This window comes from Ammodytes marinus (genome assembly GCF_949987685.1).
Source record: "Ammodytes marinus genome assembly, chromosome: 2".
NCBI classification, from domain to species: Eukaryota; Metazoa; Chordata; class Actinopteri; order Uranoscopiformes; family Ammodytidae; genus Ammodytes; species Ammodytes marinus.
In genome coordinates this window covers 21,405,720-21,419,713 of record NC_137231.1, presented here as the reverse complement: position 1 = coordinate 21,419,713, position 13,994 = coordinate 21,405,720, and the positions used below count along the sequence as shown (strand labels likewise).

The 13,994-nt window shown below is 41.0% G+C and overlaps 1 protein-coding gene across 2 annotated transcripts in view; it reads right to left on the bottom strand.

Annotated features, from left to right (window-relative positions):
* Window positions 1-1,644: 1,644 nt before the first annotated feature.
* The window catches only part of grid2 (glutamate receptor, ionotropic, delta 2), a gene marked incomplete at both ends in the record, with an annotated part of 478,613 nt that continues 466,263 nt past the window's right edge, over window positions 1,645-13,994 (bottom strand). For both annotated transcript variants that reach the window (XM_080044597.1, XM_080044598.1), the window contains 2 exons: window positions 1,645-2,097; window positions 13,587-13,827. In XM_080044597.1, the coding sequence (XP_079900723.1) occupies window positions 1,645-2,097; window positions 13,587-13,827 (694 nt within the window). The remainder of the gene's footprint in view (window positions 2,098-13,586; window positions 13,828-13,994) is intronic.

Here is a 13,994-nt window from a genome sequence, read left to right as displayed (position 1 = left end):
ATTTGGTTCCGATGGCCGTTGACTCTTCGTGACATTCCAATGACCCAGAAGCACAACCACTGACTTGCTCTACAATGTTTCCAGTACACAGTGATATTTTGGGTCGGACTGGAAGTCGGGAGGGTACAGCTAAGCTAGTTGACATATAAGGCCTGTACTGAAAATGCTGTTGCAATGGCTTCTCCTCAACACAAAGTTGTCTCCGTCCATTCCACCACTTGAACCTGATAAGAAGGGGTTAATGAACTCAATCATGACATGACTTTGCAGAATGAGGAGATTTTATCTTTAGAAACCTGGATCATGGCAGCACTAAATTAGAAAAACAATAGAATAAAGAAAAATCAAACGTAAAAGTTTGTATGACTTAATGATGCAAAACCAGAGACTACAGCACTCATTTAGCAGTTTTTCAAAGTTTGCAGAGATAAAAAAAAACAAGTAGACAGCTCAGAACAATGTTATTTTTTGTAATTCCTGACCAAAACACATTCCACGCATTAAAATCTATCTTTTTTTTTCAAAAACAAAAACTCAATTAAAGACATATAATTAGCTTTTTGAAGTCTTTTGTCTTTTCTTTTATGTTTTTTTTCTTTAAATTGTTTTTTGTATCATCCCTTTTTACTATCCCTCTGAGAGTCTGTGTAAATGATCTCACCTTGACTTGAAAAGCAGATAGCACAGTACAGGTGAGAAAAAGAACAGGTCAGATCTACATACAATCACTTACAGGTCTGTGGGCACTTGTACAGTGCAGTGGGATTGACAAAGAGTCTTTTATGTGCATCAAAATGGTGAAAACAGTTTGAGGCTGATGCACCAAAATGGCAGAAATAGTTTAAGATCAACAACACCAAACTGGTGATTCTACAGTGTCATATCGTTGCACTGTCATGGCATTTCAGCAGTCTCCAGACCGATGCACCATGATGGTGTTAGCATGTGTTCAGCTGTAAAGTCTTAGGTCTAGTTAGGCGACCATGTGGACACCATCTTGGAGATGATTACACATTATAACTCCGAGTATTGGTGAAACAATACTGAAGAAGAGAAAGCTCAGTATGGACTCCCACATAGTGAAAAGGCAGAGTGAAACTGGAGAGGAATCTTCCAATATTCACTGAGATGGGGCCTTTTCAAAATTACAAGTGGCTGCTGTATGTATTCCCAGGGCTACGGAAAAAACTATTTTTATATATGTCTTCATAAAATAACTTCCCCATAATTCCTCATATCATAAAAAATAAAACAAGATCCCCTTTCACACATATCCCCCAAAGTAATCCCCAAAACAATCACAGGAACAACAATAACGCGAAGACTCAAGCCCCCCACCCCCACCCGGCCGTCTTCCCTTTTTGCACCTCACCAGCAGGGTTTGCAGGAGAATACTGGATGCCCCAATAGACCTCAACCTCCTTCACCTACTCCACATACAAAACGGGAACCACCCCTCCCCTTGAAACACCGAAGCAGAAACTGAAAACGTTTAAGATTCCTATGTACACAGATCTCTTTATCTTCTGTCTTTTTTTAGCTTAGCCAAATTGTATTTGTTCTACCATCCTCAGCAACCACCCATTCTGCTCTACCTCCTCATTTTTAACCTCCTTAACCAACTGTTATACTTAGCACAACTCCTCATATAGAGGTGCCCCTGTCTGGATCATTGCCATATCCAAAGTTGGGTCCAGGACCTGTGGGCTGGTAGGGGATGGAGGACATCGTTTTAATGGGGCTGCGGAAAAAGCCACCGTTGGGGGCCCTCTGCCTGAAAGGGCCCACCCCGCCAGTCCGGTGATCCTGGAGGACTCCCCCTCCACCAAAACCACTGGAGAACCCAGCAGAAGCTTTGGCGGAGAGGGTGCGACTGAGGGTCTGGATCTGCTCGGGGATGAAGGTGGTGGTGGTGATGTGCGTGTTGCGGAAGTCGCTGATCTGCTCCAGGGCCTGGCGCGCAGCAGGCAGTGCGTCCATGTCCAGGGGCGTTAGATCGACGGAAGAGGTGGAGAACTGCTTATGGGGGCTCTCGTCCTCTGTGCACAGGCTGTTAACCCGGCGGTGTAAGTGCTCCAGGTCGATCTCCTTATCGTCCTGGAGGTGGGGAGGGGCAAGGGAATGAGTAGGACCGAGAAGAAAAGGAAGCAATGATGATGGTACATGGTTAAAAGGGAAGAGGGTGTTAATGAGAAGGGAAAAACAATGGGAAATAATATGAGGTAGAAAGGAAGAAATTGGAAAAAGACGGGATGAGAAGGGATTGGATAGGAGAGAGATCCGGGGGGAATCAGGGAGTGTTTAAAGATGGAAAAGGGTATGATGGAAATGGAGATGGAACCAGTAGGACAGGACAGAAGGCATGAGAAGGTGGGAGGAGGGAGATGTTGAGCAGGAAGTTGAAAGGTAATCAAGGTAAGTTGGATAAAGGAAAAAGTAAGGAGAGAAATGGGCCAAAGGAAAAGGAAAAGGAGTGCGGGTAGTGCAAATAGGAGTAAGGAAATGGAGAGAACAGAGTGTATGTGCAGAGTGGACAATTTTAAAATAGAGGTTATGGACAAAGATGGGGTATGTTTGTTTATAGAATTAGGGTTGTCATCCATCCGACCATTATAAATGGAAAGTAAAACAAAATAGTGAAAACAAGAGAAGGGTTTTGGACAACGCAGATGATGAAATTATGAGGCAAAGGCGGCGAGCATGGGGCCAAACAAAGTTGGTTTTGTTGGCACCATTCAAAATCAGATTCAAGTTCAGGTAATTGCAAGAGTGAGCAAGAGAGGGAGGATGACATAAAATTAGAGATCATGAATATATGGTTGATGGTTGCAGGGAAACGCGGATGTGACATTAAGCAGCACGGAGAGCGAAAAGAGAGGGAGGAAAGATGGAGGGAGGGATAGAGAAGCACACTGTGAGCTGTGGTCAGGATATTGGAAAAACAGAAACATACACACACTTCTACAAGGTCTTTAAGGGAGTGCAGATGAACTGGAATACAAACTGAAAGCACACCGCCATCATGCTGTGTGCTCCAAGATTCCAGGGTGGTAGGTCTATTGTCAATTGCACAAATAAAATATAAATATGAATTAAAAAAAATATGAAAATAATCAATTTCCTGCATCTTGTATCTCATCATGGTCGTCATGCCAAAAAATTCACATTGAGATTGACATCTCATTTTCAAGCAAATTTTTGTTCAGGCCACATAGAATTTATCTCTGCAGCTATCATGGTTTATTCATCAACTGCATCATAGCATGTAGCTTATTCATCTTTAAAAACACAATGTTTAACAGTCTTAACAATCTTCACTATTCCACCTTAAGACAGAGCATATACAGTAACTTAAGCTTTAACTTAACTTAGAGAATCAGTTCAATTAAACCTATTATGACTTTATTCACATATAGATATTCTTAGATATACTTATCCACATGGTCTAAAGGATGGTAACACTCAGTGTGAGGTGTTTCATGCTTTTACTAGATAGGGAAGAGAGGACAGTGGCAGGGAGCTGAGTTTTCAATGACAAAGATGAGGTTTTAGGGAGGAGAAGGTTTGGGTGAAAGGTGCTGGAGAGTGCATCCAAAACTTTAATAATGTTTGACATTGTCCACACACAACATGTGGTAATGTAAACCTCTAAGTGGTAGGTGGTGGGAAGTGTGGGGTGTGACATAATCTCCATTTTGGTGTTTCACTCTTTTGTTGAAATATTGTTGTAGGTAAAGTCAAACAGGGTTTTGTAGGGCAGGGGAGTCACGTTATTGGGGGTTAAAAGTGTGTTACTGACCGTGTCCTTTTGGTCTGTGGGGGTCTGGAGGGGGCTCTTGGCCTACTGCTCACGGGCAGAGGTTACAGTGGAGCCCCCTGGTTGCCATCTAAGGGAGGTACAGTGGGAAGAAGGCCAAGACGAGGGGACGCTAATCTTTTTCGCAACATCGTCATACACACACTAACCGGATTGGGATTTAAGGAAGGGATGTCGAAAGGGTAGAGTAGGTATCAAAGAAGTGATGGGAAGCGAAAGAGAAGAGTGCATCACAAATGGTCAGTGTATTACAAGGAGTGATCTAAAGGGACCGAGGCAAGGAGAAGTGGAAGGTTGTTGTGGAAAAGTGTGGTGGACCTGAGTGCATTTATGCTACTGTGAAGATGGAGAATTTCATCCATTGCAATTGCGCACTATAACATTATAGAAGTCAAATCCAAATCACTTAAGTGATCATAACATATATTGACATAAGTAAAATGATAATACATTTTAAGTCTTAAATGTATTTAAATATACATTTATTATTTATTATGTATTGCAAAGGATTAGTTTTAGACAAAAAAAGCCACAAAATGGTTTCTGGCTTCATCTTGTAATATGAGGTTTTCCAAAAATATCTATGTTATATAAGATACATACTTTATTGGAGGCTTTTACCTGCATATACTGTATAACTTTACAGAGCATTTAACCTTGAAGGCCTGGTCAAAGTTGATGCTCCATTTTCCTCTAGATGGAGAGAGAGCACTCTCTAATGGCAGAAAGGCCTCATTACACACATAGTGAACTGGCAACATGCCAGCGTATATGAATGATATAAAAAGAGATAGGCCTTCCAGGAGAGCTTTACTGTGAAAACCAACATATTGAGCCCTACTTCCTGATGTCCATCATTTCTCTAAGCGCATTATCATTACTATACTGTGTCATTAAAAAAAATCCTCTATTGTATGTATAACCTTGGGGTGGGAGGTGAGGTGGTGAAGGTGGTCATTCTCATTTTAGGGGTGAGCTCGGAGGGGTTGTTGGGTTCATAGGAGTGCTGCACGATCAGGGCGCAGGGAATGTCACAACATGCTGGGGGCTGGTAATGAGTGGCGGTGGAGCCAGTGGTGTTGGCTGTGTTGGAATTCTGGTTCTGGCCGCCACGAGTAAGATGGTGCTCGTTGGGGTTGTGAGGGCATGGACCGGCAGCTTGCCTGGCAGAGGGGCCGTCTGCCTGTGTCTGGTGTGTGTTCAATGCGCGTGTGTGTGTGTGTGTGTGTGTGTGTGTGTGTGTGTTTGTGTGTGTGTGTGTGTGAGCACATGGGACAGGAGGAGATAGACAGACAGACAGAGAGAGAGAGAGAGAGAGAGAGAGAGAGAGAGAGAGAGAGAGAGAGAGAGAGAGATATGTGGATTTATTCATATAAACGCATTTGTGTGTTTTTGTGCATACAAGTTAAGTGGGAAGATTAAAACGAGCCCAAAAACCAGAAAAACAACAACAAAATCAAACAGACAGCCAGGCCGACACACAGGCAGACAAATGGCAGACGGACGAAGACAGAGTAATGAGTGACAGACAAGATCAAGCAGATGAGGAATGGTAAAGGTGTGGGAGAGAGAAGTCAATTGGGGAGACAGACGGGTGGGGGTGAGCGAGAAGAAAGACATGGCAGTCAGTCAGCACACAGTTAAGCAGGTCATTCTGTGTTGTGTCCTCAGAGAGAGAGACATCCACACAGTCGTTATATACCTGGAAAGGGGAGATGTTTAAATGGCATTTTGTATTGCTCTCTCCCCCTCGCCTGCTACACCCCCTCAACACAGAGTACTTATCTACGAAAACAAAACAAAAAAGGCAATATGAGAGCTTTGAGCCACAGAGACACAAGTCATTATGTAGAGTTAGGATGAGTTGACCGGCAATTCCCATCCAAAACCAGTGAACTTTAAAAAAATAAGACTCTTAGGTGTACCAAAGAAAATAATACACATGGAATTGCCTGATCTTATCACACTAAATCTACATGGATTATGTAAAATATCAGACATGGTCATAACCACAGATGTAACCAGTATGGAAGAGTTCTGACATGGATTTTGTCAAGACAAAGCATTCTAATTATTCTCAAGCTTTTGAATTTTTGGGGATTCAGTGGATTCCAATGACAGAACTCTTTCATACAAACTTTTGGTAGAACATATATGTAACAATAAAAGGGTAAATCAATACAACCGACCTATTATAAATAATATGTGGGCCAGATACTCATCTGGAAATAGCCCTTCAAATTAAAAAAATTATAAAAAATCCATAGGACAACATTTTGATCCATTTTCCGATAGCTATATACAGTGTTACTGCCATTATAAACATACCCAGGGACCAACCCAAAACTAGTTTGGATGCTTTTGAGCACAATAAAAGGGTGGCAATATGAGGGTAAAATGTATATTCATGTGTTAACCTACTCATGATATAGTAACTTTAGCGGTGGTTGGTGTTTTGTCATCCCAACGGAGCCTTCAAGGCAGCCTGAGGTAAGGTATACGGTTAGGGTAAGGTATAGGGTTAGGGTTAGGGTAAGGGTAATGGTAAGGTACAGGGTAATGGTAAGGTAAAGGGTTAGGGTAATGGTAAGGTATAGGGTTAGGGTTAGGGTAAGGGTAATGGTAAGGTACAGGGTAATGGTAAGGTAAAGGGTTAGGGTAATGGTAAGGTATAGGGTTAGGGTTAGGGTAATGGTAAGGTACAGGGTAATGGTAAGGTAAAGGGTTAGGGTAATGGTAATGTATAGGCCAGGGCCTTCCAGGCAGCGCTGACTTAAAGACTCCGTTGGGAGGACAACACACCATCAAGCAACTTTAGCGCACTACAGTCATAATTAATTTGACAAACATATGAACTATCAAGGTTCCTAAATTGGCAGGGATGACTTGAAAGTAGACTGTTATAACACAGTTACACAATCCCCCTCTATTTTAGTGCAATTCCCTGTTCAATCAGGATATAGTTATCACCATTGGTGACCCACATTTATCATCTCTGTGGAAATATGTGTATTTTTTGTTTTGTGAGTGTAAGCCTGGTATAAAAACAAATAAGCAACTGTTTACATCGAGAGGCAGGCACATAGATTAAATTGTCAGCCATTCCACAACACACAACACAGAACCATAGCAAAAGCACAAACAATGACATAGAACCCACAGTCAAAAGTGGTTACCAAGGCATTAGAGCATACAGTATGAATGTAAAGCCATGTACAGAATGTGAGTATGTATGTTTTTTAGAAACACAGAGGCACAAACAATATTTAGTTGTATTAGAGTATGAACATTGGATTGTGTTGTGCTTTCATCTATGCAGCAAGCAAGTGTGTAAGTCTGAGGTTGAGATGTTAATGGTGTTTATGACACAATCTAATGTCACTCATGATATTTGACAGTATTTATTTACTGATTTTAAGTGATTCCCATCCATCTGAAGTTGTGTATGTGCTGCTGGTGACAGAGGTAACAGACATGAACTGAAAACCACCGGGGCTTATGAGGAATGTTAAAAACAAACTGAATAAAAATAATGTATATCTTGCATTAATGGATTTTATGATGTGGCATATCTGAAACAAAAATGAACAATCAATTTATTGACACAAGCCAGAACTTATGGAATCTAAATGTGAGCCGATGTTGATGTGTTGAATTCTATATACAGTTGTATGTCTGTCCTGGATTAGGGCATTTGAATCGTCTTCACCCACAATGTATACTCATAAAGCTATTGTATCTTACTATGCCATGTTTTCTAGGCCCATTCCTAAAGAGTGGGTCAAAATGCATTTCTATTTTAAGTAAAACTTGCAAAAAAACGCACAGGGAGCTACACGCTCTTGGCTTAGCTTGGTGCTCTAAAGTGGTGTTAACATTCACCGTGACAGCAAAGACATAGGCCAACGAGTTCTTCATTTAAACTGACAGCGAGCGAGACGTCTGATGGAGTTAATTACAAGCTTTACGGTTTGCTTCACTTTATTAATTTAACTTAAGGAAGTTGGATGACATTAAACACACTGACTGCAGTTACTCCATTGGCCATGACTAAGGCCAAATTGCATGCAGCGGCAGAGTTTTCTCCAGTCGATAAAATGCAATATATGCAATTGAGTCTAATTAGCTGCTTTGAAGTTAACTTAAATCTGTCTTCCGTCCTCCACTGAGCCTGGACATGCTGCAGTGGTCCCAGTTTGACTCTCTCTCGTTCTCTCCACAGCAGCCATTTTTGCAGCTGTTCGACCATTTGGAAAAATTCTGCACAGATGGTGATTTGAGATCTCAGTACGGTATTCCCACTGCTTTTACATATATTATGACTTTTTGGAGGAAATAAGAAATAATATATCAGGCAAATTAAATACTTTGATTGGTGAAGCTAGTGCTATTTTTAAGTTGCGGTGGCCTCCCTTGACGGACAAGTTGTCAGTCTTAAGGCCGGGGTATGAAATTAAAAACTAATTTGTATGACGTGTTTTCCAACTACGTTTGAAGGCAAACCTTTTTTTGTTTTTTTGTTCTCAAACAGCCACACTCCGTATACGTTGTTGCACTCGTGTGTACACAGGAAAATAATGACAGACTTGACAAATAAGATGAAATCCTCAAAGCAGGTGTGCCAGATTGTTGGGTTTTTCGAAAGTAACTAAAATTGTCATATGCAGCCTTCCCAGTTTGAAAAGAAGTGGCTGCACGGGGTTCCAGTCGTTGATTTGATGATGCGATAAGCACTTTGTTTGAAGCATATTGACCCTTGGAGGTTCAGTGGTTACTTGAGCAAACCTTGAGAAAAAACTGACAACATTCAATAGTTCAATGGTTTAGGGTGAAGGATAAATGTCAAGGGTCAACTATCAAATACAATCATGGCTGACTGAGTCCAGTTCATTTTCACCATGGAAGCACTTAACTTGGACATCCCATTGCTTTGCTCTCACTGACTTCCCAATGCTTTGTTTTGATTTGTACTCAAATTAAATCTTAATCCCTCCCCTAAGCATAACAAACTAAATCATTGTCATTGGTGCACAATAAATCACATACTAACAAAAGTATAATCCCTAAATAGAAATGTATTAAAATGTACATAAAAACTAAGTGCACCCAATCATACATATGTGACTCCTGAATCAATAATAGTGATTTCCATATGTTACCACCTGATGCCTTGATACGCAAAAGCTTCTACAAGATCTACAAAGAGAATCAGGGACTATCACAATCTAAATCCCTGCTGTCCCTCCCATGCACTATTGCGACTCCTGCGCTCTGTCCGGGGTTGATTCCACTGGCTGCTCTTTAGTGGCTAATGAAGATAGCGGGGGGCGTGTTTGTTGCAGCTGAACCACGCTGTGCTTAACATGACTTTGGCTTCAACCAAAGGTTTGGTGTCTTTGTGTCTGCTCACTGGCAGACACGACTACTGATCTGAATGACAGATTAAAGCTGGCAACTGGACAGGGGCGTGTGGTGTGTCTGTTTGTGTGCGTACTGAGAAAAAGAAGAAAACATTGTAGATTGATCAAAAACAAAAAGGATATTGGAAGGTAGCTGGGTTTGCAATCAAATACATCAAATATTCCTACAATTGATAGATTGTGACCTATTTCTGGTTTGTTGGAAGGAGGGCATGTGGATTCACCTGACTGGGCCTCAAAATGGATCACTCTGTTTTTATTATTCAATGCTTAAAAGTGAACGGACTGAGCGATATAAATCTCTGTTTTAGTCATTTATAAAAGGATCTCTATATGATGGGTAGCAGTAGTATGCACTGTCTGTGAATATGTAATAGATTCACACTTGATTAACTTAAGTAATTAGACAGTGGAGTATGGAATTATGGCAGCAATATAGAATAAACTAAATTTAGGTAAAGCCAATCACACTGCATTCAACCAGCTGCTGAACATATTGCTCTACTCTCAATGCAGCTTGTAGTTTAACGGCACATCAAACCAGATGCATTACAAAGCTTGTATAAGGCAAATAGAGATATATTGGAGTCTGCATATGACAAGAACACCAATTTCAATTTTGTTTGGAATGTAAGTACATACAAAGATGCATGTATTTTTCTTTTTCGTGTAAAGGAAGTCTCCATCACTTAAAGCGACTCTTACCTTTGGTGCATTTTTACACTTTTTTTGGATTAGGTTAAAATGGTATTAATAAGGTAATTACACTCTAACATATAAGACAGACCCACCAGGAGTAAAAACAAACAATGATTTCAATCTCATAATATTATGAAAAATATATATAAAATTCAACCAATCAAATCGTTCGGACCGAACGATTTGATTGGCCGACAGACCTGTCTGTTTGCGGTCTGCTTCTGTATTGCGCATTCTCAACTAGAGGGTTTGTTTTGATTCCACGGCAGACAGTAGCGAGTAGCGACCATTGTAGAAAAGGCCCCAACGTTCATAAATTACAGTGTTGTTAGTTCTTACAGTATGTTAAAATGTGTTTTGTTCAGTGTGGATAGCAGTCAGTTAGGGCCGTGACGTCAGTCGGACAGAGAGCCTGTTTAGAATATATATATATATTAATATTAAATGTGAATCACCCGTGTGTGAGTATGTACATGCAGTCCCGATCATTGTTATAATATAGTGTGCATGCGATTCGCGGGTCGCAACAGCTGTTGTAACGTCTCCTCACGAGCGGAGTTTAAACCTTTGTTCTTTTCCCGCGATCTATATGCGACTGTGCCTGTGAAAGAAGGAAAATAAAGAGCGGATAAAACCCTACTCCTCCTCTCCTAGTCTCATGCTTATAGTCTGACGCCTTTGGCCATAAGTGGTATTCTGGCCGACACCTCTGAAGTGAAACCAGTGATACAAGCATGGAACGAGGGTGTGGGGGCATTGGAGGGAGGCGGGATGGTATGATAGTGCTGTAATTCTCAATTGCACGATGGGTGTGAGTCCCTTTAAGTCGAATAAGTATAATAACAGTTAAATGACCACTCATAATAGAATAAATTATCTCTAAAAGGTATTGTGGTGATGTATTAATGCAATTATTTGTGATGAGGAACCACAGTTAAACCAAGAGCTGCGTGTCAAATCACTTGGATCCGGTGGTTCACAGAGTTTTCCTGTTGAAAATTTCACTTTAAATTACCTTCCAGATGATTGGTGTTATCGGTCTGTCATCATTAAAAGTAACCTGGTTTGACACTGAATACTCCTGGGTATAGTCGCAATTTCCATTCCAATCTTTTTGTCATCGTTTTATAATTCATTTGGTGGAACCTTAAATAAGCATCCCACCAAAGATTAAAGAGGTGGGTTATGCTTCCTTTCCTTGTTTTTGGTAGTTAGAGTCATGAAGGGAAGTTCATTTAGGCTGTCCTACTTTGTAGTCATCTTTGCCCCCTTATGAATCCCCATTTTAAACTGGGCAACTATATCTGTAATACGTTATGGTAGATGAAACAGGAATGCAACATGTGAACAGTGGAATAATGGATTGGAAAATGTTCTACATTAATTGCCTAGAGTCATAATCCACGAGTAAACCTTAACCTGCCTTTATCAAATAGCCTCCTCAGAAGAGAAAAAAAGCAATTGTCTGAAGCTAAAGTAATTTACCTGATGGCAAAAAACACTTTCTGCTCAAATGAATCTGTGCTGCTTCACGCCTCAGTCTAAATGACCAGCACATAACTAATTAACTCTAAACCAAAAGTGAAAATATTTTTATTGCACACCTTATTACATTTCTTTCAGTTGATCAGCGGCATGTTTTGCATACCACATTTGCTACACGTTGCTGCAATTTCACAGTTTTAATTAAAGTTGTTTAGCTGAACACCTTCTCCCTCTGTGTTTCGGTAAACATAGCAGTAGGCATGGGAAGTAATGAGGAGGATCGGCGTTTGGAAAGTTGAATTGGAAGCTGGTTACAACACCTTGTCAAATCCCTTTGTGGATAAAACAGCTACTGAAATAGAGAGGCTGCAACAGTGCCTTGCACTCTGTTATATTCCGGTGAAAAGGCTGGTGTAATTATAATGCATCAATAGAAGCGACTAAACAAGCTGCCATTTTGGGTTTTATTTCCTCCAAGATGTCAACCTTTCTTATCAATGATGGAGCAAACAAAGCCACTGCATCACAACAGGATGCAGGGTTCCTACACTGTCTGGGGATGATGCTGCCAGAGTCACTTTGATTGTCTCCAATGATATCCCTGCTGAGGTGATCAACCGCACACAGGCTGATTGGATATTTCACAGGGCGCTGCAGCTAATTTACAAGGTGGAATGTTGCCACAGTTTGGGAGAGAACAATGGTATAAATATCCAGGTTTTAATACAGTGAGCCAGTCCTTCTTCTGACTCAAGGCATGCTGCAGCATTCCAACTGGCCCTCAGGCTGTGTGTGTAGTCTGCTTTTTTAACAAAGTGTCTTTTCTTTTTCTCCCTCAAAACATAAACTTTTCAGAAAAGTAAGTGGTTGTTTAAACTGTTGACACTGAAGCATTTGTCTCATATTAAATTAATCAACTCCATCATAATAGCATTAATAAAACATCTAAACAAAAGTTGAGATAATACAAGGCAGCCGCCGTAGCAGAAAATTGAATACTTTACAGGGCCAGTAAAGGAAAGTTACAAATGAGTAAATGTATCAAATGAGCTATCAATATTGAGGATTTGATTAGGGGGCTGCATATTAAATATGAATTGGGCGACTGTGGCTCAGTTGGTAGAGCGGGTTGGCCGATGATCAAAGGGTTGGAGGTTTGATCCCCGCCCTGCCACCTATGTCATAGTTGTTGTGTCCTTGGGCAAGACACTTCACCCAACTTGCCTCGTGTGAATGTTGATAGTTAGCCTGCTGTCGGTGTATGAATGTGTGTATGAATGATAACGTGGGAAAGGAAAACAGGTCTCCCTTGTACAAGAGTCTTCGGTCTCAATGGGATATACTTGTATAAATAAAGGTTAAAGAAAAATTAAGACATGCAGCTACATAGACTAATTTGTGTTACCCAAACTCTCCCAGTATGACTACATAATTTAAGTATAATGCAACATGGATATGTCCACTATGGCCTTCCAATATGACATCATAGTTAATGTTAGATATCTTATTCTGTAGGCGTGAACTGGCAGTACATTACATCAACTATGACGATTCAGACGGAATAACAAGTGACTAGGAAAATAATGTCTCTTTGGTTAATAATTTTTATGTGATTTTGACATTTAATCATGCAAGCAATTCGAATTATTAACATGACATGATGCTCTATAAGCTAACAGTCCTGTTTCAAAAAAGCACCTCCAGGATTCTTTTTGACAAAATATGCAGACGCCAGAGCAAAAATTATAGTTGCAGCCTGTGCTTCCAGGATAGTATTGCTGATGTTGCATGTGTGCAGATTTAATTCAGGGGAAGTGACATTGTGAACAGGAAGTTTTTTAAAGGTTCCAGACACTGTCAGTGTCACAGCTCTCTCACAGAGAAGACTCTGCTCATACCGCTCTCCCTCGTGTTACTTTGAGGAATTAACTTTGTTTCAACTTAGCACCCCTGCCAAAAAGTCTAGACTTTGTAACTAGAACTTCTGCACCATTCTCCACTAAACCCACCATCCATCCCAATCATCATGTCCACTTTTACTTTATTTTTGATCCCTATTTCCCTTATTTCAACCGAATACACAGCTCTTATTAAACAAAAGCAGAGGAGCTGGGATCTATTGTAGGCCCTATACCCTCCTTTCAGTCACCCATCCATCCCCCTACCTCCTTGGAGGGGACCCTGGATCCCTTCCTCCGAGACCACCAGCTCTCCACCATGGCAATGAGGCAGGAGAGCACCACACCGGCTGCCAGCACGCAGAAAACGCCAGCAAAGCTGTGGATGTCCAGGGCGTTACCCCGCTGTCGTGCCTGGACCGAGCTGTACAGTTCACAGGGGGTGTCCTTGGGCCACCACTTCTGTTTGAGGATATCCATGTCACCGTTCTGCTGGAGCTCCAAGATTCTAGGATAAAGGCAGGGGACACAGGCAGACAGTTAGTGTGCATAAGTTACACACACTGACGTGGAAGCTACAAATGGTTAGCCTATCCATATCAGTCTGAAATATCTGTGTTGTGAAATCTGTGATTCTACAAATCTTCCTTTTCTTTTGCAAATTCAGGTTTCTGA